This window comes from Triturus cristatus, chromosome 8 (genome assembly GCF_964204655.1).
Source record: "Triturus cristatus chromosome 8, aTriCri1.1, whole genome shotgun sequence".
NCBI lineage: Eukaryota > Metazoa > Chordata > Amphibia > Caudata > Salamandridae > Triturus > Triturus cristatus.
Genome location: NC_140591.1, coordinates 80,926,523 through 80,952,386, shown reverse-complemented (window position 1 = coordinate 80,952,386; position 25,864 = coordinate 80,926,523). Strand labels below are relative to the sequence as shown.

The 25,864-nt window shown below is 43.2% G+C and overlaps 1 protein-coding gene across 2 annotated transcripts in view; it reads left to right on the top strand.

The window, feature by feature from the left end:
• Positions 1 to 25,864, top strand: part of CFAP91 (cilia and flagella associated protein 91) — a 587,002-nt gene that overhangs the window by 374,230 nt on the left and 186,908 nt on the right. For both annotated transcript variants that reach the window (XM_085621057.1, XM_085621056.1), the window contains exons 11-12: positions 8,434 to 8,550; positions 19,342 to 19,413. In XM_085621057.1, coding sequence (XP_085477183.1) covers positions 8,434 to 8,550; positions 19,342 to 19,413 — 189 coding nt within the window. The remainder of the gene's footprint in view (positions 1 to 8,433; positions 8,551 to 19,341; positions 19,414 to 25,864) is intronic.

The following is a 25,864-nucleotide window of genomic DNA, read 5'->3' as shown; positions in this document are numbered from 1 at the left end:
TGTTGTGTAATCCGGATATATGTTAAACAAACCTCTGTCCAACAGCCAAGGTCCATGAGCCTTAGCCACCTACAAGATATGATCCTGGTTCCAAAAATCAGTAGCTGCACCACAGTTCCCTCAGGGTGCGAGAGGACCTGGGAAAAGAGGCCTGCCCAGCACCCTGTGGGCCCTTTTCACAGTAAGCAGTTTTGATAGTCTCCCCTCCAGTACCACTGAGCTAGAGGGGAGACCTGGTTCAACTGACTCTCCGCCCACTCCAGGATCACCACCATCTGGATGGTATTACAGCAGGGGCGACCCTCTCAAGTCATCCAGTTTTGCCTCTATGGCCGCATTATCCACCATCAGCTTCTCGAGGCGGAGCAGGGCTCCCCCGACCAGTGGCAAAATCTGCGTGTTCTGCTGCCCCAACCCTCTACGGCAATTTCCTATGGTCGGCCCGCAGCAGCCACACCTCCTGAGTGACTGTGTCATTTTTTAGTTTGAGAGGTATTGGTATCCTAGATCGTCACCAAGATAGTTGCGGTATAGGCCCTCTATCTAGGCTCTTGTCCGAGGCCTCAAATGCCAACAAGGCCTCCGACACTGCACAATCCATCCTGCTCCCCCACAAGGGCTGCCTACAGCTGGCGTGCGGTACAAAAGGGGGTGGTAATGGACGGAGCATCAGAACCAATCAAACACTCACACCCAGTCAACAGATCTGGGTTTGATCCATCACCGTTCTTTAGCCCACTCTGCCTCCCCAGTTCAGACATGGCCATATGCAAATCAGTCTGACCCTGTGCCTCATGGGAACAGTCCAGCCCGAACTGCCAAGCCATGCCTTCCCTGGACCAGAAACAAGCTTCCTAGGACCGGTTTCTGGCATTTCAGCCGTCTTCAGCCAGGCTTGCTTGAATCCAGTGGCAAAGTGAGCGAGGGACTCACGTCTGAGCATACCCTGCCAACTTATGGCGAACAAAGCGGTACAAAAGGGGGTGGTAATGGACGGAGCATCAGAACCAATCAAACACTCACACCCAGTCAACAGATCTGGGTTTGATCCATCACCGTTCTTTAGCCCACTCTGCCACCCCAGTTCAGACATGGCCATATGCAAATCAGTCTGACCCTGTGCCTCATGGGAACAGTCCAGCCCGAACTGCCAAGCCATGCCTTCCCTGGACCAGAAACAAGCTTCCTAGGACCGGTTTCTGGCATTTCAGCCGTCTTCAGCCAGGCTTGCTTGAATCCAGTGGCAAAGTGAGCAAGGGACTCACGTCTGAGCATACCCTGCCAACTTATGGCGAACAAAGCGGTACAAAAGGGGGTGGTAATGGACGGAGCATCAGAACCAATCAAACACTCACACCCAGTCAACAGATCTGGGTTTGATCCATCACCGTTCTTTAGCCCACTCTGCCACCCCAGTTCAGACATGGCCATATGCAAATCAGTCTGACCCTGTGCCTCATGGGAACAGTCCAGCCCGAACTGCCAAGCCATGCCTTCCCTGGACCAGAAACAAGCTTCCTAGGACCGGTTTCTGGCATTTCAGCCGTCTTCTGCCAGGCTTGCTTGAATCCAGTGGCAAAGTGAGCAAGGGACTCACGTCTGAGCATACCCTGCCAACTTATGGCGAACAAAGCGGTACAAAAGGGGGTGGTAATGGACGGAGCATCAGAACCAATCAAACACTCACACCCAGTCAACAGATCTGGGTTTGATCCATCACCGTTCTTTAGCCCACTCTGCCACCCCAGTTCAGACATGGCCATATGCAAATCAGTCTGACCCTGTGCCTCATGGGAACAGTCCAGCCCGAACTGCCAAGCCATGCCTTCCCTGGACCAGAAACAAGCTTCCTAGGACCGGTTTCTGGCATTTCAGCCGTCTTCAGCCAGGCTTGCTTGAATCCAGTGGCAAGGTGAGCAAGGGACTCACGTCTGAGCATACCCTGCCAACTTATGGCGAACAAAGCGGTACAAAAGGGGGTGGTAATGGACGGAGCATCAGAACCAATCAAACACTCACACCCAGTCAACAGATCTGGGTTTGATCCATCACCTTTCTTTAGCCCACTCTGCCACCCCAGTTCAGACATGGCCATATGCAAATCAGTCTGACCCTGTGCCTCATGGGAACAGTCCAGCCCGAACTGCCAAGCCATGCCCCACCATTTCTCTCTACAGGCCGCAACCAACTCCCCGACCACAGCTCCTGAGGAGGCACCGTAGAGAAGCGCACCAGTCCCAGGAGAAGCGCTTCATCCACCGACAGAAAGGCACATGCACCCCCCACACACACACACACTCTGCTCACCGGCAGCCCAGAAATCAGTAGCAGCCGGACCCCTGGTCACTTGGGTGGGCCGTACCGCTCCATGCTCTTTGGCCACTTTGCGTAGTCTCCACTGGGCGCTGAGGGACACATCAAGCCCAGGTGGCCACCCCGTTGCAATACAGGGCCTCTTCTGTGTTTTCCCGTACGGCCCTCAGAACCTCTCTGATGCCCTCAAAGGGTCGACAGCCTTGTACCCCCATCTCAGGCAATGCGCCTTCCTCCGCACAGCTGCAATCCTGCTGGCCCCAGCAGTACACTAGCTCCACTAGCCTCCAACCACAGGCGGCTGCCTCATCACTTCTGCAGGCCTCCTTCCTTGCCACTGCTCCACAGCCCACTGCCCCTGGTCACGACAAGTGCCAATCCATCTGCTGCACACCCCGGGCCCAAAAAAGGTCCCCCAATGGGGAATTGCAGCTCCGTTGGGCCTGCTGGCTCCCTCAAGAGGCCAGCAGACTCAGGCCCCAGGCTCCGGCAACACACCTTCTCCTTCGCTGCCACACCTCCACTGGCCACAGATTCAAGCCACACAGTCACTCCTCCTGCTTCCGGACCCAGACAGCCGTAACTTTACAGCTGCGGCCCACCTTCTATGGCGCTACTTCTCAGCCTGCCGCCATCTTGGTGTGGCAGGAGCCAATCCGACCCCGGGCGGGAAAGACAGCTCCACTGGTTACGCCTGGTCAAAGGACAGTACGCTAGAGGATACACAACCATTGTTTTGGATACAGATGTACCTCTCAGCAGTGTGGCTATGTTACCCATACGTTGGATCACATAATAAGAGAAAAAGTGGACACCTCACAATATAATGCAACAACAAGGAGAATAGTGTACTATGGACTTTCAAGAAAGTATACGAATGATGCCGATAGGATGAATTATTAAAAAGTCTGTGAATGTAATGCAAGACACTCTTTTGATATTGTTGCCAATATTTAAGGCGTTATGATGGTTGTCATTGTAAAGTATTGTTTTGAGCTAAATAACATGGCGTGTCCAGTACAACAATAGTATTGTGATTATAAGCTTATTTTGCTAATTTATCCCTAGAGAGAACCCTTTTAAAGTATCATGTTAAGCCCAGGTTCTGTAAGGGTCATACAAGCTACCCCTTTTGGTTGGTAGCTAGCAATCTGGTTTAGGCCTGTCTGTGGCCTTTGATGCAGTGGTTCAACTAAAAAGCTTCATGGCACTGGCAAATTCATAGGAAGCCTGGTGGTTCTATTCAGATGTAATGCTATGAAAAATGGAAATTGGAAGCCGGGGGCGACAATGGAGGCAATCACAATATGAAAACCCAGCTCGAACAGCAGTACAAAATCTACAAAAAGCCATCAAGAAAGCTAAAGGACCTCACAGCTTGAATCATATCTCAAATGCAACATGTCTGTCTTTTCAAATTATCTATGAATCTAATTATTTTGGAGTTTTTAAGATATCTATGAATTTCTTAACTCGGACTGAGTCTCAACTTGTACCAGCCTCTCTAAGGAACTCTGCAACTGTCTCTCAGATCATTTAATTGAAAAATCGAAAAACATTAATTCTCTTGCTAGTCATGCACAATCATTCTTCCCAACTCACACAAATTGGTCACTGTTTCTTCAACTTGCTTGCAATAACGGAAATGATTGAACAAATTAAAAACATCAACCTTGCTGGCTCATCCAACGACCCTAGCCTCTCCTCATGTATTTATAATGCATACTCCAAGCATAAACTGCTGCCATACCGGCCAAAGCCATCATTAATTACTTTCATCCCAAAATTTACCTTGTAACCTAAAAATATCTTAGGTCAAATTCATGCTAAGAAAAACAAGGGCTTGACCAGTGAGATCCATCAAATACAGATATGTATCCAACCCACTATTTCTGGACAAACGTATCGGAAAACTGTTTTTTCTCAGATCAAATCGTTCCTTAACTGAAACAACCTCTTCTCTGACACACAAACATAATTCTGACCTGGAAGTGGCACAGAATGTGTAAAGTGCTTTTTAAAATATTCTAAAAACATAGCAGTGACTTCTGCTACTTGACCTCTCATCAGCAACAGCAACTGCTACTTTGAAGAGTAAATGACTCTGGAATCAGGGCACTGCTCTTAATTGAATCCAGTCCTTTTTCGCAGACAGAGATTGGACTGTAACTCTTCCTCAATCCTGTCCGGTACCGTTTACCCCTCAGATGGGCTCAACAATCTCTCATCTTCTTTTCAATGTACACTTTCCCCACTCCTGGGACATATTAGTTATTTCACTCTTACTCATGACAACTAAGCTGATAGGGCGCAGATCAACCTAACCTAAAAAAGTCTTTGTACCAGGGTTCCTCAGACCAGGACTATGCTTTTGAGAGACAGAGCACTGGATGGTACAGAACCATTTGAAACTGAACTATTCATAAACTGAGGTCCTCCAACCACTACTCCCAACTCAAGATATTTAAGTGGCAAAAGCTTCCTTTTACAACTTGAAAATACTATGCCATATCTTTCCTCCCTTAGATCTCCCTACAGGTTCCAAGCCTCAATAACTAGTGCTGTCAAGTATGTTGGGCCTCCCCAAGGGCAAAAAGTGCTTTTGTCCAATCTGAAAACCTCTTATAAAACATCAGAGGCTATGGTGGCATCCACCGTGTACTCCCTCGCGAAACTGAAAACAATGATCCAAGAATTAGAGACCGACTTATAAGGACTTGGAAGCAAAACCTATGTTTTTAAAACTAGTTTAAGAAAGGCTTCCAGCACTCAGAAACATTGAGGGGGGTCCGGAATCATGCAGCAGAAGCTATCATGCAGCTGGAGAATAGGACAGTGCTTATAAATAGCCTAATAGGGAAAGAAACTTGAAGTGCCAGTGAAGACAAGTAGCACAGCTCTCAAAATGTTTATGGTACAGATTTTGCTGAGATTTTTATACCAAGAAAATCTAGAGGCTGCTGGGTTCCTGCAGATGTGTTCATATTGCCAAAAGGAACAGACAAGAACACAACCCATGTAAGCATCTAGATTGATGCCCCTCCATGACGGCAGAATCGGCCACAAAACAGTGGCTTATCTGGCTGAAAAACCAACCATCTTCAGTGTCATACAATGTTGCCAGACTAAAAACCAAGCATTCAGGCCTTCTCTATATGTGTACCTAAGGCATGAATACTTCTCCCCCTACCACCTCGCAAGGCTTGCACTATTGCTAAAGCATTTCAGAAAGAAATGAGGGGACCACAAGTGCAATACAGCCTCATTGACCCTTGATAAGGGGACCCTGGCTCCTCTCAACTGAGGCCCATCAGGCAGAAACTTGCCAACCCCCCCTTTCCTCACAACTGTATTATTCACCTCCTCTCTCTCCATGGACCCTCATGCACTATTGCTATGCGCAGATATGTATTACTTCCCTGCTTGATTTGTGCTACACTTAGACTGTCTCAGTAGTATGATTGAATTGTATGGTCGCCAACAAAGAGAGGAATTGGTGAAGGCAGCCAGGGTACTAATCAAGCAGTGTTTTAAAGGCAACTAATCACAAATTTCTAATTTTACTATTTCTACTTAACGTAAAACTTACGCAAAGTTTAACTATATCTACAGGGCATGGTAATAAATGGTTATTAAGGCATTTGGTATCCTGCACAGTTACTGAAAGCCCAGTAATTTGCGGTAGAGGCTTGACGTGAATATGATAACCGTGCTAGTAGAGAGTTGATGTTTCAAGTTACCACTGTTTTGAATTTCATGTATGCTCCATCCTGTTGCTTCAACGAGAGCAGTATATCCTTCTTGCAATAATGTAATGTATATAAGTGATGTAGATTACATTTTTGGTGCATTCTTTGAAGGGTGTATGTGGTAAAGGTGTTGGTCCGTGCTAAAGGGAGGTTAAATGTTATTTTCTCTGGCGACGCAGATCAGCTCCTGAAAGTCTTATGCATTGAATGCTTTGAATTTCCTAATAAAAATGTTGAGCTAAAGAAAATGAATAAAATGTCTAGTAAAAGTGTAACTGAAAATGCACTGTAGACCTTAACACCAATGTAAAGACATAGGGCCACATTTAGACGTCTGCAGGTATTCTGCTGCCACGGCACTCCTCTGAAGGCAATGACGGTTTGCTGAGCAGCTGCAATATTTCATGTGGCCACTCAGCAAACATTTTTGTTTTACAAAAACAAACTCACAATGCAAGAGTTTTTGTCTGCTGTTCATAGTTTGAGCTTTTCCCGAGCAGTGTTTAATTTGATTGTTAAGAAAATATATAAGAATGGATATGATTTGAGATATGTGAAACATCTGTGGCTGTTGGGAATGATTTAAGCTGAGAACTTCTTTCTAAAGTTCTGAAAAATCAGCAGTGGACATGTTGCTACTCAAGAAGGCAAACCTATCTCACATAGAAAAATCGGGATTGAGAAGAAAATTTGTTGAGTCCGAACGAAATCTGAACTCTGTTCACTCTATTCTCTGAACGATTGTTAACTTCTTCACATGGGGCCATATGTATCAAGCCTCTTTCCCATTTGCAAACGGGCAGATTCTCAGAATCGGCCCGTTTGCGAATTTGAAAAAGCCTTTTGGGATGTATCATCCCAAAAGGCCATCACAACATAGAGAATTGCTAAATTTGGAAGCACCAGAAATTTGCTATTTGTCCTTAAGGAATTGCAAATGACCACCAACTTCAAGTTGGTAGTAATTTGCGATTTTCTTCAAAAAAGCACTTTTTTTGATTTTTTTAAAGTGCCATATGTCGCCCATACATGCCCTTAGGGCATGTATGTGAGAAAAATGTGCACACATGCATATTTCAGGGGTGCAACAGGGTGTCCTTTTGGCACCCTTGCAACCCTGAAATTGCATTCTCAATTTGCAATTCTCTATTGGGCCTCCTAGCCCATAGGAATGAATGGGAAGGTATTCCTTATTTGCGACTCTAAATTTGCGATTCGCAACTAAGGAATATGTAGGATTCGCAACATTTTTAGCAAATCCTACATACATTGCATTTTGCAATTCTCTAATTGCAATTCACTAAAAATCGCAATTTGAGAATCGTAAAACTCTTTTTTGATACATATGGCCCATGATCTTTTGTCCTCCTCTATATCTTCTGTACTTCTTAGCTGTTTGTCATTTATTTCGTGCATACTGTCTAGGATAACTTGCTTTTGTTAATAAGTAACTAGGTAATCTGTGTTGACTCAATAGATCTGTGAAGTCATTAATTTTGTAATATTAAAACTCTTACTATCAGATTGTACAGTATCATTATGTTATTTTTTATATGTAAAGTTTAAGAGATTTGTTATTTTTGAAAATAGGTTTTTTAGTATGTACTAGAACCAAAGACTGTCAGAAAGTACTTATGCTGGAAGCATGCGGGTCAGAGTAATGTCACATTTGTGGTATAACAACTTAACCATATAAATGATTCCCACGGATTCATTGTATGTACATTTATCTTGTATCAAAATGTTGATATCGTGAAAATCAGGCATGGCGTCAGCCCTCAAAGATCAACAAGGACAATAATTTCAGCTATTTTTTTCATCAATTATACAACTTTTAGTACATCTTTATTAGGTTCCCTGTTTGGGATGTTATACCAATAATCAACATAATATGGTTAAAATCCCACTTACAGTATGTTAACCCTTCACTGTATGTGGGTCCTTACAGGCAGCATATCATGCCTGTTGTTTGCCACTAAGTTGTATTACACAACCTTAACAAGATGGTGATTCTTGTGACTCTGTAACAAATTAGAAAATATGTTTACTTTAAATATGAGTCCGTCCATGATCTCTCCCACATTTGTTGGTATGGGTCTCTTTCGAGAAAGGAAAAACCTTTAACCTGTTTTGCAAAATAGAGCATGCAATACATATTCGTACTAATCCCCAGAGGGGATATGTTTGGCTTGGTACTTATCAGAACTTCAAAAAAACCTGTTGGTGAGATCTTTGAGATAGATAAATATTTTGTTCTGTGACCACTTCAAGTAGCTCATGCCCCACCAAAATACAAGATGTCCTATTTAATGGACGTTTTTTAAAGGTGGGAATGGTCACAATTAGTAATGGTTGTCTATTGTTCTTCTAGGCACTTGTGGAGAAAAGGACAAAATGTAAAGAGGAAGAAAAGCCACTCCGTTTCCTTCATAAGATTGAAAAGCCTGCACCTCGGCCAATCACCCCCAAAGTGGAGGAACCTCCTGAGGTGAGAAAATTAATCCAAATTAATTGATGGTCTGTCTGAAATATTCTTAGGGCTTTTAGGTTTTAGAATAACATTCTTGGTTAATGTTCATGGTAAGAATTACTTGTACATATAGTTCTACTATGATCTTCCCTATCTGCATGGCTTTGCTCTCATACATTTTTACATTTTTTGTGGGGATCATCAGAATGAAGTCGCAGCTTTCCACAAGATTCACAGTGTCTGAATAGAGATCTCTTAGAAGTAGACATGTTCAGAGAACAAAATCTGAAGCAACCTGAAGAAAAAGTTGAAGTACTGAGCAGAGGTCAGGGAGACTCCCTTCACACGACGTGCAGTAGAAAATCTGAGAGCCTGGAGTCTCTGTGGAGACGGTTCTAGAGGGTGCTGTCGCCTGATTGGCTGGAGTTTGGACCATATCTAATGACTAGAATAAGCTATTAAAGTGAATGGTTTTCTCTATTAACTTTAAGGTTAGAGTAATTACTTATTGCTCTATTGCTATTACTTACTGGTCTATTGCTATTCTATGTACTGTGAGACTCCCACTTCAACTCCGGGGAATGATTTAAGCATGTGAATCTATGAAAGACACCAATACTGGAGAACCACAGTTTACAGGTAAGTAACTTATTTTCTTCTAGTTTAAGGAGTATGTCCCGCCACAGTGGAGGCATATGTTTCCACCCCCGTCATGTCCCTCCCCAGTGCACCCTCAGGGTCACGTCGTAAGCAGAAAACCATTTATCAATGTCATCTGCCACCACATAATTGGGCACCAGATCTTTGGGTATGTGGAGCATCTCATCTCCTTCAGGCAGTGAGTGTATGCTGCCTCCACTACTGATTGATTCTGTTTCTCTAACTTTAACATCCAGTTTTCTGAGGCTCCTTTCATGAATCATTTTCTTTCTCCTCTAGAGCCAATTTTCTCTCCTCCATTTTGAGTTGGGCCATCTGTAGACGGAACTCCCTCTCTGCCTTCTTGTCCGCCAGCTCCTCTGGGGGACAGTCTTTGTGAGGAAACACTGCTTCCTGCTCTGGCAGGGAGTTCCAATTCAGGAGATGGGTCCTCCTCCTGCACTGAAGGCTGTGTTTGAGGGATGATATCCAGGTCCCGGTTCTGCTAATCCATATCATCCTTATCATGCTGCTCCTACGCTGCTGTTAATGACTGGTGAACGACCCACCCAGCTTTCTGCAGCTCCAACAGCTTGGTGCCCTTCTTGGTAGGGAGTTCCCTCTCCTTACAGAACTTTTTAAGCTCTCCCACAGTGTAAAAGTTGACCAGCTCGAATCCCATTGCTGCAGGTATGGTCACAGACAGTCAGATGGTAGTAATGAGAGTAGATTTGAAAAAAAGCAAAAATAGCCAATCAAGGAGAATTTAAAATACTCGAAATGGTCTCAAATTGTTTATATGGGATGGTAGTGTAACCCAAAATTACTGTGTTGCAATGCACAAACACAAGTCCAATCCTCACTGTTGAACACCAGTGCATGGAATTGAGTTACTGTTTGATGGGGGTAAAAACCTACTCAAGCAGAAACCAAAATCTTTTTCACAAGCAAACCCCCAATTAACCTGTGCTCAAACCTCTGGTAGCTTGGCACAGAGCAGTCAGGCTTAACTTAGGGGCAATGTGTAAAGTATTTATGCAGCACTTCAAACCATAGTAAACTGAACAGACAACACAAGAAAAATCCCATACCAATTCAGATAGAGGAAAATGTAATGAATAAATCAAGACCAATCAGTAGAACCGGAGATGTGTAATTTTAACTGACACTGTGTGTGTTTACTGTACCATGATTTTGAACGCTCGTTGATCCTATTTTTCTTTTTGGGAATGAGAGTATTGAGGGGGGTGTAAAGATAGTTACATGGGAAGAGGAGTTGATGATACTTAGTTACCTCCAAGGGAGCCTTCAATGCACATGGCTAACACATACGCATTGATAATATTGGGAATATTAGAGCCCACCCGCCACCCGGCCTGACGGCCTGACGACCTGACACCTCCTCCTAAAGTATCCAAGGATGTAAGAAACCGTGGAATTACCATGGACTCCAAGCTATCAATGAATGCCCAACTGGACAAATAAGCAAGATCAAGCTTCCTTACTATAAAAACTCAGCGACACATCTTCGCCCACCTGGAATTTCCACATAGGGTCCAGGCTACTATCTGTCTTGTACTATCTAAACGTTATTACGTCAATGGCCTCTACCACTGATCACCTGTATCAACTATGAAAAGACTACAACTGATTCAGAACTCTGCTGCCAGATTACTCCTACAACTCCAGCCACAATCCCACATCTCCCCTGGCTTGAAGACCCTATATTGGTTACCAGTTGCCATAAGATCCAAATTCAAGCTGCTTTGTGTCACCTACAAATCAATACATGGAACAGAACCCCTTTTTATCAGGAATAAAATCACCAAATATACTCAACAAAGGAACCACAGTTCCAGATTGGCACCTCGATTCAAAGTCCCACCATACAAGAAAGAACCATAGGGGGCACATCCTTCTCTGTTCAAGCAGCCAAACGATGGACCTCCTTACCCCCTAAAATAAGATCGATGGATAACTATCTTATCTTCAAAAGACTACTCAAAAGTTGGCTCTTTCTTACGTAACCACCATACTCAAATACAAATGTGAAGCATATTCCTGTGTATATAAGCATTTAATTTGATTATATGCATGTATATCTTTGTATAAATATGTATAATAATTAGGTTTTTAAATGCGTATATATTCTTTAGGTCTGCTTAACAAATATACATATTACTTATGGCTGAAATATATGTACATTCTATGCTTAATATATATAGGTCACTGCATAGTTTTTCATATGTTATTTGATTAAATGCTTATGGTTCAATAATTATCTGTCATAATATGTAAATGTTATCATTACTATTTATCTGTGATTGTTTCACTATTAAATACTGAAAAAATATATAATTAAAAAAAACACAAATAAATTAGCTTAAAGTACAGTTGAAAGTCTGAGTTTATTAAACACACCTTACATATTGATATATTACCTTTCGAATACATTATACCATCCATGTACTACTATATCTATATATAAAACTGTTTAAATAAATAAATAAATACATTTATTACTTTACTCCTACTGTAAAAAAAAGAAATGGAGTCTCTCCAATGCACTACCATATGTTTCACCTTATACCTCTCTCAATACATCCTCTACCTCCACTCTCTGACTCATCCCAAACCTCATTCTACTAGTATGATCCCCAAATAAGCATTTCTAGACTCTCCCCTGCTCTATTCCTCCTTGCATCACACCAATCCTCATTCTACTGCTACTAAAATTTCCCATATAACCCTTTCTACATTGTTTTGTCAGGTTTGCCTCCTTATCGAAGACCTCATTTGCTACTATGATCTCCCTAATACCTTTCTAGAGACTCTTCCCTCCTCCATCTTTCCTTTAGTCATCCCAAACCTTCTACTACTATGATCCCCCAATAAAGACTTTGTAGATTCTTCGCTCCTCTATCCCTCCTTTATCCTTTCAATCCAACTAACAAACTCACATGTCTACTGCTCAAATTAATTCATATTTCCCTATACTAAATTGGTTCCGAGTAGCGTGCTACTAGCGGAACAGTGCTTTGATGCCTCATCAAGGGTAGTAAGCGCTATATAAATACAATTACAATTGTGAAAAAATTGCAATATTTGCACTGGTGCAACCCAGGTGCAAACTAGTGCAGTCTATCAAAGGAATCCCTTTTATGGTTTACACAAGCACAACAAGACCGTTCTCCAGCAATGTTCTGGATTGTGCTTTGACCACCTCCTCTACTACGGTGTAAGGGATGCTCAAAGTTCTTGCAGTGCAAAGGGACTGTTTGTGTAAAGCCACAATAATAATGGCATGACAATTTAGTAAATGCTGTGATGAAGGCCTACCTTGCTGCCTCTGACCATATCTTTCTCTTAAACCTTCAAATATGTATGTCGAGTTAATAATGTATGTTTCATCGTTTGTCTAAAGCATGAATTAGGTCAGATGTATGATCTACTGCTGATATGTTTCTTCGAATCTTCATCTACTAGTTATTCTTCATGCCCACCCGGTTTATCATATCTATATATATATATATATATATATATATATATATATATATATATATATATATATATATATATATATATTATCTACTGGCGGTCGCCAGTAGATAGTTATAGTTAGGACCGAGTTCCCATAGGAAATCTGAAAATTCTATTTTGAATAACTTTGGCGCCGGTTGACTTATCTTTCTGAAATTTTCAAAACTAATGGGGCTCTCCGCTCAGCTCCTACCCTGAAAGTCTCGGGGTGATTCGTCAAGCGGGGGCTGAGAAAAAAGGGGGGTCACAAAACGTGTTTTCCCCATGCATTTTCCCATAGGACCTTTACTCGAAGGTACAGCCCGAACAGCTGAACAGAATTACTTGAAATTTGGCAAAGAGGTAGTCCTCAGGTCAGGCATGTGCCTTTTGCATATATGGTGTAAATCCGTTCAGTAGTTCCTGAGAAAATCAAAAGTAAAATCATATATATATCTGGGCGGAGCCTAACCACACATCTCATCGTGAGATCTGATTGGCTGTCAGCACTTCATTCAAGAAGTGTTGGCAGCCATCTTGGGACCAATATACATGATAGCACCTCATTAAAAGCCATGCAGTTAATAGAAGGTTTTAAGACTTTAGTTACATTATAAATCATTTGTTGATGGTACCATACTCATTTTAGGAATTGTGGTGTGTTCTAAGGTGATTTTACCATGTGAAAAAGCCTTCTGCTGTGATATCATGAATCATGTTTGAGAGAAAACTATTTTCTCATGCTTTTCCCACAGAGGTTTGGAAGGTGATCTATAAGCTAAACTGAGAGCATATTTTCTGTAAATTCACATTATCTTTCTCAGTCATGGGAGAATGAAGTCTGACATTCTCAGTAAAACATGTACATCCAACAAGGGCAGAGACTGTCAGTTGATTCCTTTGTGTTCTACTGCAGCTTCCCAGAGTGTTCTAAATAACAACTAGAGCGCTAACAGTCCTACTTATGACAAAAGTATGGCACACCTGAAGCCATCTTGGTTGGAATAAAGTGGTTACTCTTAAAACATTTAATTTAAAAAGGAACAAAATGAGGGGGTTCATTTTGCCATAGAAAGTATGATTAGTGCTGCAGAAAGAAAAATTAGGGCACATTTTGAGTGACTTCTCAAATCCTCTTCTATTTCATTAAAAAATCCTGTCATGCAGACTGAAACATGCACTTTCAATACCAGCAGCAGACTTCCCTGGTGAGCAGTAGCTTTACTACAGTGATCTAATAAGCAACTAGAGTGCTAACATTCAGAATTTATGGCAAATGTGTGACACATCTGAATTCCTTCTTGATGGAATCAAAGTAAAAAACTGAAAGTTTTTCCTACTTAGGAGACTGTAGTAAATGAGGAAATTAGGAAACATCATAACAAATAAGTCTCCCAAAATGGCCACCAGAGACAAAAGAGCCCAAATGTAGCCCAAATATCACCGAGATGTAGCCCAAGTATAGCCCAATGACAGAATGTCCCAGAGTGTTCTAACGAACAACTAGAGTGCTAACAGTCTTACTTATGACAAAAGTGTGGCACACCTGAAGCCATCTTGATTGGAATAAAGTGGTAACACTTAAAACATTTAATTTACAAAGGAACAAACTGAGGGGGTTCATTTTGCCATAGCAATTATGATTAGTGCTGCAGAAAGAAAAATTAGGGCACATTTTGACTTCTCAAATCCTCTTCTATTTCATAAAAAAATTCTGACATGCAGACTGAAACATGCACTTTGAATACCAGCAGCAGACTTCCCTGGTGAGCAGTAGCTTTACTACAGTGATTGCTTACATTCAGAATTTATGGCAAATGTGTGACACATCTGCATGCCTTCTTGATGGAACCAAACTAAAAAACTGAAAGTATTTCCTACTGAGGAGACTGCAGTAAATGAGGAAATTAGTAAACTTCATAACAAATAAATCTCCCAAGATGGCCACCAGAGACAAAAGAGGCCAAACGTAGCCCAAATATCACCCAGATGTAGCCCAAGTATAGCCCAATGACAGAATGTCCCAGAGTGTTCTAACGAACAACTAGAGCGCTAACAGTCTTACTTATCACAAAAGTATGGCACACCTGAAGCCATCTTGATTAGAATAAAGTGGTAACACTTAAAATATTTAATTTACAATGGAACAAAATGAGGGGGTTCATTTTCCCATAGAAATTATGAATAGTTCTGCAGAAAGAAAAATTAGGGCACATTTTGACTTCTCAAATTCTCTTCTATTTCATAAAAATATAAAATAAATAAAACACCGGCATCGCGCCGGAGGCCACGCCCCCTCCAAGCAGCACTCTGCAAACGCACCCCCTGGCCAGTTGTAAGTTGGGGAATTAATTCCCCTTCAATACTGAGGGTCCCTGAGGGCCAACTACCCCAACAGGTATCTCCAGTATGCGCCAGGGAGCTGCGTTGCAGACAGGTGTTCTGAGGCCACGCCCCTTTTTACACCTCTATGCAACGCAGCTCTGTGGCGCTTACTGGAGGTACCTAGTGGGCTAGTTTGACCCTAGGGACCCTTAGGATTCAAGGGGTCTTAATCTCTCAACTTAGAACGGCCACAGGGCGCGTTTACACAGTGGTGAAGGGAGGGGACGGGGCCTGAGGTGACATGTGCAAACACGCCCTGTGGCATGTTTTAAGTTGGGGAAATAATTCCCCTTCAATCCTGAGGGCCCCTGGGGACTAACTAGCCCACCAGGTGCTTCCAGTAAGCGCCACTGAGCTGCGTTGCAGAGAGGTGGTCCAGGCCGTGCCTCTTTTTACACCTCTCTGCAATGCAGCTCTGTGGCGCTTACTGGAGGTACCTAGTGGTCTAGTTGGACCCTAGGGACCCTCAGGATTCAAGGGGAGTTAATCTCCCAACTTAAAACGGCCACAGGGCGTGTTTACACAGTGGGGAAGTGAGGGGACGGGGCCTGAGGTGACGTGTGCAAACACGCCCTGTGGCGCGTTTTAAGAGGTAGTTTTAATCACCTGCCCTATTATATACTAGGGGCTTACAGAGGAGATCATGCTGATCACAGGGGGACCCCAACGCATAGTGTTCCCTAGTGTATGTAGGTGTTTTCACTGTATTCTGAGTGTCTTTTACCATAGCACTGGCTCTAGGACTGGTTAGTTAGACTCAGTTAACACCAGTATCCATCTGAAAAAGTTGAGGGTACAGGATGATTTTGCAACAAGGCTTCTTTCTGTTTTTCTGTTTGTTCTTTCTGCAGGTTATCCTTCTTCCTGCACTTTTCTTCGTCTTTGAGGACTTCTGTTGCTTATTTCTGCATTTCTTTTTTTTCTTTCTGTGCGTTTTTTCTTCTTTCTTCACATGTCCTACCTCTGTAGCCATAGTTAGAAATTAGCATTTAAAAAACCTTTGAAATTCACTGAAAAAAACATAGGTTTCAGGCACGTTATAGTTAGGAATTAGCATTTAAAAAACCTTAGAAATTCACTGAAAAAACCATAGGTTTCAGGGGCGTTATAGTTAGCTGGACTTTTCACTCGTACAAAACCATTGAAATTCCCCCGTTATAGTTAGTTCAGCTAACAATAACTCACGCGCCCGCAATGCACTGCTGATGACGTCACATATTACATCACTCATGACATGGTCAGTGACATCACTCATGACATCACTGATGACATCTCAAATGACATCACTGATGACATCATCCAGTGAATGTGTGTTTTTCTGAAAATTACATATGTTTTATATATGTATATCTCAAGGTCGATGGAAGAATAAATGGGTATATAAGTGTCTAAATGGATGATTTGTTTTTGAAAAATAGATTGTATAACTGACTGATTAAGTGTATCTTAGTGAATACATGGCTTAGTGAGTAATGTTTAAATATGTAAATATCTGTATCAGTCTCTCACTTTGTGTATAAGTGGCTGCATGGGTTGGTGAGTAGCTACATGAGTGTCTATATAGGTTATTAGTTGGTTTTTTGAGTATCAGGATGAGTGTCTGAGTGTCTGTATGGTTCGGTGGGGGGTATTACGTAGTGCATAAGTGCATGAATGAGTGACTCACTGTTTGTATGTGTTGAAGACAGCATGTGTGCAGGACTGTATGTGTGGATGAGTGTGTGCATGGGTGTGTTAGTGAGTGAATGACTGTCTCAATAGTGTCTTTATGAGTAACTACATATGTTTTAAACTAGTATATGTGACTATTGGTGTATATAAGTGAGTATATGTGAGAGTGAGAGATTGAAAGAGTTCCTGTATGAATAAGTATGTGTTTCTATAAGAGATTGTTTAAAAGACTAAGTAGGTGTAAGTTTCTGTAGAAGTAAGTGTGGTGGTGTGTGTATAACTGTATATGCAAGTAAATGGATGTTTGATTCTTTATTAGCATGAGTGACTATGTGTGTGAGTAACTCTATGGATGAGTGGCATTGTGTAACAGGATGTATAGGTGTATGAGTACATATGATGATGAGTGAGTACATGTATGAGTGACTGTATAGGACTGTTGGTGAATGAGTGGATGTGTATGTGGATCTTAGAATTACTGAATAGGTTGTTGTAACTGATATTGGTATGTCCATTGTTTTGAAAATTTTAGTTTATATTTTTGAATGTGTGTATCAAAGGTTATATTAGGGGGAGAGGAGGTCTGCCACTCTATCACAAAGATGATGTCATCAGTGATGTCATTTGAGATGTCATCAGTGATGTCATGAGTGATGTCACTGACCATGTCATGAGTGATGTAATATGTGACGTCATCAGCAGTGCATTGCGGGCGCGCGAGTTATAGTTAGCTGAACTAACTATAACGGGGGAATTTCAATGGTTTTGTACGAGTGAAAAGTCCAGCTAACTATAACGCCCCTGAAACCTATGGTTTTTTCAGTGAATATATATATATATATATATATATATATATATGAATTTATTTGATCTTGTTGCACCCTTCTTCTACATCGATATCTGTTAAGCCCAACTGCTGACAAAGTAAATCATTAAACTACATCTCAGAAAAAGATTTATTCTGAATAGGAATGTGTAATTTGTTACAAACCCTAACTATGTTCCAAGCTAGGAACGCTCTGTGCTGTTGTACTTTCATCTTTGAGGAATGTTCACATTCTTGCAATCAAAATTCTTGTCCACTTTCTTCTACTGGAGGGTGTTTTTCTAATCCCTGGACAAATCCGGATTTAAGTTTGTTTGCACTTTCAAAAGACATGCCTTGAAAGATAAGAGGTAAAAGAGGACAATGCAAATTTCCCTTAGAAACAACGATTCAGTGATTCCTATTTCCCATTCTGGGCGTACTTCTCATTTGGAACCTATGTTCCTGGTCAATTGTCGAACTACTTTTGAAATGCACTAGAAATCGCTACTAGTGTGACTATACATCAGGCTCCTTAGGTGCAGCATTGCGTATAGGGCTTTGATTTTCAGGATGAATTGACTGCATGGTTGGTAAGGTTGCGTCAGAGTTTGCTAATAAGAAACATTGGAGGAAGCCAAACTGTTCTTTGATGGGTTTACTTGATTTTGGTTGGTAATCGGTGTGTGGACGATGATCCGCTGGTGGAGTGGTCTCATCAGTCATGCGGTAGTGTCAATCCAGTGGCATTATTCGAGAGTCAGCCCGGTTAAAGGTTCAAGTACTAAGAAACCTTATGGTGTGCATGCACTCTATAAATCATCCAAAAAAGAAATATGAGGGGAAGTGTGTATTTGAAGTAGCTTGGAGATAGAGGGGTAGTGATGTGCAGATACGTGAATATTACTTTACTTAAATCACTACATTTCTCACAAAAATTGATTAATTAATAAATAAATACAAACATTTTGTTTGAGCAGAAAAATGTAGTTGAGGGGAAAATTATAATCTTGTTCCTATCGTAGGATCCTGGAAAACAGGAAAACAGAAAGGAATGGGACATACATATCAACAGAACTCAAACTATTGCATGGTAAATTCAATAATTTTAGTAGTCAGTAGTGGTTCTAAATTTCAGACTCAAAGCAAATAAACCGGGATGACTGATGCCGTCACATCTTGTGCAAGTCCATTACTAGCTTCCAAAGCACAAGTACTAGGTAACATGAGTTTCAACACTAACTAGTCCAACTTGTAGTGGTACTTGAATGAAATCTAAAATACACTCAGAAAGGTATAGGTTGCTGCTGTGATGTGCTCAGGATGCTATTATAGGAGCCGGGGTTCATGTTATATGTCTGTAGAAACATGAGGGAGAGCGTGACAAAGGGAATGTCTCCGTTCTGGGATGTTGGCCGCCTGTAAGGATGTCAAATATTAAATGGTTAAGTGGTAAGTACATTCTTGTAATTTATGCATTGTAGTAGGTGCTTCAGCTATATTGATTAATGATGGAGCTGTCCCTATTGGAGAATATTCTGTCTTTTACATAGTGAATTTCCTTTATTTTTACACCTTTGTTTCTGCTCGGGAAGCATTTTGAAGAACCAAAAAGAAAAACTCAAGGGTGGTGGGGAGGGGAAACTGCTACATTACCCTCTCTGGGTTTATTGCTCAGAATCCAGAACTGGTAACACTGCTCAGGATGCAGGTCGCTTTCAAGTAGACCATGAACCTAAAATGTTTTTGTGAGAGGGATGAATCCAAATATTTTCTGTTTGTTTTGATAGGGTGTCGAAGAACGAGAATTGGCAATTATCTATTTGCAAAAATTAATTCGTGGCAGAGCTGTTCAGAATATGGTGAGTACATGCCTTCTTCTCTGTACTGTTGTTTAATCGGTAAACCAGCATTATTACTTTTTTATTTTGTATAGATGTCTCTGCTGTTAGGTTTGCTCTTTTTTTGCATCTTTTTTTAAACTGCGGACAATTTGTAGCGTGGTCACAACTCCTTACCTATTGAACTGAACTTGAGCAACTTACCACTTTCATAACACAAATAGCAAATCACATCCACATCATTATACCGTGCAGACTGTCCCAAGAAGCACTTCTGTTTACTATTGCGACAGATTTTGAATCTACGAAGGTCTACCTTGGAACAATGTTTTTTATGTAGATAGAAGTGGCCTGATGAAGGAAGAGGAAGAGTTTTAGCAAAACCTAGGTGTTTTCCTAGCCAGCGCTCAGTCATGGTAATGCCCCTAATTATTTACAAAGGTTACTGGGCAGTTGATCGAAATATTACAATCTCAATACAACTGCAGTGCTTTCACTTTGCTTGCAAGTAGACAATCTGTGGGGCCATGGAAGATCGCAACAAACTAGTTTTCCCATGCTGGTTCTGATACAGATTTTCCTCATCTTCTTTGGTAGTTTGTTTGGGCGGAGTTGCTCTTCAAATCCATTCACTGTATCTAGAATTCTCATGTCAAATGTCCAAATATACAAATATCTATCCCAAACCCAGATTGGTCCCTGTCGGTTTCAGAAAATACTGTAGTCTGGAGGTAGCCTGGATCTTTTGTCCTGGTAACCAAGCAGACCTCTGCTGTGCTCTTTCATTATTGCTTAGTCATCAGCAGTGAAACACAGGCTGGAGATTTTTGAAGGAGACAATAAGTCTATTCATGAAAGCTATTGAAATATTCAAGTTGAAGAGGCTCTGCTTAAATTTGCTTGGTAACTTTGCCACACAACACGCAAAAAGCGGGCAGGGACCGGACCTAAGGATGTGCAGGGCAACCCGATAATCCCGTGTACCCAGTTGCCGGCAAAGTGGTTTTAGCCACTTGGCCCTCGGGATGTTATAAGCCGTGCAAGCAAACAAAACATGGGCAACACTTTCTAACAGGGCCCTCCAACATGGGCAGGCCTTTGATGTTTGATTGCGTGAGTGCTATTTTGCTGGAGTCTCATAGACTGGAGTGTACCGAACCTGAAGTGGATGTAAAGCGTCCTGTCCAGTGGGGCATGAATATTATCTAAAAAGGGTTCCAAGTGGCTATTCTGCTTGTGGAGATAAAATTCTGCTGTTAATCTACCTAGAGTCGGTTTGCAGGTTTCTTGACGATCCACCCATTCCCAGTAAAGACGTTTTAACTCTTCTTTTGTGAGTGGTTCCTACCTATCCCAGTGCGCTTGAAGCCCCAAAACTGACAGCATTTTCCTAACATTGGAGATCCAGCCTATTTTACAGCCAGTGTCTGTCTGTATCACCTCAGAAAGGGCTTCAGCATAGGGGAGGAGCTCTAAGGTTCGTCTGATTCGATCCCAAAAGAGGAGCTGGCAGATCCTTGCTATGTCGCCTATCGATCGCCTGTCCATGTCAAGCATTAGGGGGGTGAGGGAAACATATTGGGGCAACGTCACCAGGTTCCTGAGAAACTTGTGCTCAGATCTACAGAGGTCATGAGCCTTGTCAAATCTCCATAACTCTGCTCCGTACAATGCTGTGCTAAGCGTTTTTGCATCATAAACCTGGAGGGCTGGGGCTACCGGTCTGCTGTGTGAGAGGCTATGTTCCTTCCCAAGTGCTCCAGCTACTCGTTTATGCCCCATCAACTTCTTTGCTAGGTGGGGCTTCCATGACAGTTTGTCGAACACTAATATAGTCGAAGGTGCCCACCCTTTCCAGAGGCATCCCACCTAGCTAAGGGTTGCTTTTGTAGGACTTAGGGGGGTTGAAGCCCATGAATTTGGTTTTTAAGGTGTTAATAACCAACACCTGGTCATCGCAAAAGAGATGGAACCTGTTGAGTAGACGCTGCAACCCTTCAGGGGTCTTGGACATCAGCAAGGTGTCATCAGCGAACAAGAGGGTCGGTACCCTGTCACCCCCCCCCAGGGTTGGTGCATCTGCTGGATCTTCTTGCAGAAAGCTGACCACCCGTTCATGTAAAGAGAGAATAGGGTGAGAGCCAAGACGCAACCCTGGCGCACTCCCCTGTTGACTGGGATGCGCTCTGTCAATTGTCCCTGCGCCCCCCATCTAACCTGGGCATACTTTCCTTCATGGAGCCAGACCAGCAGGTTGAGAATAAATGGGGGGATGCCTATATCTTTAGGTGACAGCCTCAATTTGCTCCTGGGACCAGGTCAAAGACAGTCTTTAGGTCGATAAATGCCAGGTAAAGACTGCCCTTGCCGATCACCACTACTTTCCAGTAGATAAGTAACAAGCGAAACACCTATTCAATTGTTTCTGTCCTTGGCCTAAAGCTGGCCTGATACTGTGAAAGGATGGCAACATTGTCTGCCCATAGCTGAATCCTCTGCAGGAGGGCTCTGCCAAAGACCTTCTGCAGAGCATCGATCAGGCTAATGGGCCTGTAGTTTGAGCGGTCATCTCTGGCGCAATTTTTTATAAATCGGGACCACCTCTGCGCCCTTCTAGGACCCGGGGACAGGAGCCCCGTTGGCTATGGCATTTGCCAAAAGAAGAATATAACATGCCCAGTTCAGGGTGTCTGCAAGAAATAAATCAATTGGCAAGCCTTCTGGTCCTGCTGCTTTGGAAGGCACTACTCTTCCTATTGCGGCCTCTATCTCGGCCAGGTCGAAAAGCTCATCATCGTTATAGGGCCCAAAGGGAGCGTTGAAAGGTTTCATAGTTAGGCAGAAGAGATTGTGATCACTTTCTGTGGTGGTGCCCACGCTCATGTCGATCAAATCACCCCAGAGCCGCACATCAAGGAAATTATAGTCGATGCGGAATGGGCAGCTAGCTCTATTGTACGTGTTTACGCCCTGCCTTTCTGATGGCGTTCTACCGTTGGCTGCTCTCAAACAGAACTCTACAGTGAAGGCGTTAAGTTGGAGCGCCGACTGCGTCCATCTTTTAACTGGTAGTAGATTTAATGGGGGAACAGCCCATTTAGTGTCATCGTCCTCAATTCCTAGTAGGTCATCCTTATCCAGCGGCTCAAAAATGCGGTTGAAATCTCCTGCCACCACTGCTCTAGCGTGGGGCGAGCAGATAGCTATGCTCTCTTCCAGTGCTGCAATGATAGGTGAGGATCTACCCCCTTTGGTCCCCCTCATGTAAACATTAAACAGATTGATCGTGACTCACCCTCCACCCCCCCCCCCCCCCCCAATACTAATCCCAAGAATATCAGGGTTGGAACTAGTGAGGCAGGTAGTTCGACAGCCCAGGGCAATGCTCACCCAGGTAATCATTCCCCTGACGGGGGCCATCTTCCTATGGTTGTTGCTGGTGAGCAGAAGCAGACAAACCCTGGTTTATGTAGGGAGACCAGGCTCCAGGTCTTCTGGAAAATACAGATGTTGAAACCCTCAATTAGATCATTCCAATGGGGGTTGACATTTTACTGCTTAACCCAGCCACATTCCACGATATTATCCCCAGCTGTTGGTGGTTTGCAAGACCGTGTACATCATTACGAGTAGGAATGCAGTAGTCGGGTGGGGCATGTACAGGGGGATGGGTATTTAAAGATACTGAAGGATCTTCTCCCACTTCCTCGCAGATGCTAGTAGAGGGGCGGCTTGTTCCTAGTTCCCCCGGAGGTGTCTTCCTTTGGTTGGAGCGTGAGCTGCAAGGCCAGGGTGCTGGTAGGGCTAGTCATGCTAGCCGTGCAGTTAGGGGGGGATGGTGTCTAAACTAAGATGCCGCAGGACTTCGCTCTGTAGTCAACCGTTGGCCTCTAGTGAGGAGCGAACCGATAGACGAGTAAGTAAGTGGAGTGCATGTTGCCTACCCAGGTCGCAGATTGGAAAGCGCTTGAACTGAATGGAGGAGGCTTCAGGGGGATAGGTTCGAAACTCTAAGGCAATGAGGTTATGTGCCAGGTCAGCCCTTTTAAGGGTGAGCTCGATACAGTTAAATGGCTGACCAAGAGAAGTAAATCTCCAGGCCCTAATGATGTTGTCTCGAATTATTGAGCGACAGCCCCTGACGTGGTGGATCCAATGGATCACTTTGTTGGTCAGAGAATCTTCGCCCTCGTAGCCCTTCGCTTTATCGAATTTGGGGACATTGACCATGTAGATTTTCGGGACATTTGATGGGTGTGTAGTGGCCGAATAGATCGGCTGATGTTGGCTGCGGGAGGGTGGTTGTTGGCCCTGGGGCAAAAAAGTGAATCTAGCACTATTAGGAAGTTCCTGCGTTGCTACTATATTGTAAGGAATATTTTGGGGGTTGTTAGGATTATTATTTCGGTTGACAATAGATTTAAGTAACACATGATTAGGTAGGCAGGGAGGCCTAAATACAAATTGTTCACATAGTCAAGTTTGGCTCTGACCAGTGCATGGACGATTGTCTTACGAGAGTCCACCGGCATTAGAGGTAGCATCCTCCACGTGACTTCAATACTGCAAAACATGAGGCAAAAAATTGCTTGATTTGGAGTTGAATTTCACTCCAAAGTTTCTAACAGTAGGGGGAGCACCCAGTTCTATCAGCCACCAGTTGATAGGATCTGGAGATGTCTTGGTGCCAAAGAAAAGGATTTCGAATTTTTCAGAATTAAGGTTGAGGTAGCTTTCACTCATCCATTCGACTACTGTCCTCAGTCACAGTTTAAAAGAATTCAACTTCACTTCACAGGCAAGGCCTACTGAAAGCCAAGGAGGAGCGGAGTGTAATCTGCATAGGAGACCACTTACATGCCCCATGCCTCCATGAGTTTAGCCAGCGGTTCAAGATAGATATTAAAAAGGACGGGGCTAAGCGCAGAACCCTGAGGTACTGCGCAAACAAGTAGTTTAAAGGAGGAGGTGAAAGAGGAGGAAGACTGCCTGTGAGCTATCCTCAATAAACGACTTTAGCCACTGCAGGGCCTGATCTCTAATGCTGGTTCCCTTGAGTCCTTCAAGTAGGATGGAGTGGGAAACAGTATTGAATGCTGAAGATAGATCAATGCAAAAAGAACAAATGATGGACCTAAATCTATCATTTTGTGTGCTCACCACGTCATTCCGGTTTGGATCCAGCATAATGCAAATCAGTCTTCACCCTGCCAGCCCTAACCCTCAGGCCAGGTCCTCCCCGGACTGGAACCAAGCATCCAAGGCCAGTTTTGGGGTATCACCCCCTGAGCATACCTATACCACTTAGAGTGACAAATGCAAAAAGAACAAATGATGGACGGAATGCTGAACAATGTCAAACACTTACCCCCAGTACAGAGATCGGGGCCTAAATCCATCGTTTTGTGCTTACCATGCCATTCCAGTTTGGACCCAGCCATATGCAAATCAGTCTTGACCCTGCTGCCCATGGGAACAATCCAGTCCGAACTGCCAGGCCAGGTCCTCCCCGTACCGGAACCAAGCATCCTAGGACAGGTTTTGGGTTATCACCCCTCATCGGCCAGTACCGTTCGATTCCGGTGGCATGGTGAGCACAGGACTCACGTTTGGGCATACCCGTCCCACAGAGAACGGCAAATGCAAAAAGAACAAATGATGTACGGAATGCTGAACAATGCCAAACACTCAACCCCAGTACAGAGTTCTGGTCCTAAATCCATCTTTTTTTTCGGCTCACCACGCCATTCCAGTTAAGACTCAGCCATATGAAAATCAGTCTTGACCCTGCTCCCCATATTAACAGTCCAGCCCAAACTGCAAGGTCAGGTCCTCCCGGACCGGAACTAAGCATCCTAGGACCAGTTTTGGGATATCACTCCTCGACAGCGTGGATAGTTTGACTCCGGTGGCATGGTGAGCACGGGACCCACACCAGAGCATACCTATCCCACTTAGGGTGACAAATGCAAAAAGAACAAATGATGGACGGAATGGTGAAAAATGTCAAACACTCACCCCCAGTATAGAGATCTGGGCCTAAATTGATCGTTTTCTTGCTCACCATGGCATTCCAGTTTGTAATAAAGCCATATGCAAATCTGTCTTGACCTCGCTCCCCATGGGAACAGTCCATCCCGGTGTTGAATGCCAAAAATAGATCAGATAGCGTTACCATGACAAGTGAATTTGAATCAAGGTTTTCCTTTATGAATTCCAAAACTTCAAGAAGGCCAGACTCTGTACTGTAATCCCACGTGGAAGCCCGACTGTGTGTCATGCAGCAAAAGGATGGATTCATGAAAGTGAGATAGCTGCCTTTTCACATGTTTCTCCAAGAGTTTAGCTATCATGGGCAGGAGAGAGATGGATCTAAAGTTACTAAATACTTTAGGATCAGAGGAGGGTTTTAGTAACAGAGGGATTAACATGGCTAGTTACCAACATTTGGGGACAACAGCCATGTCCAGAG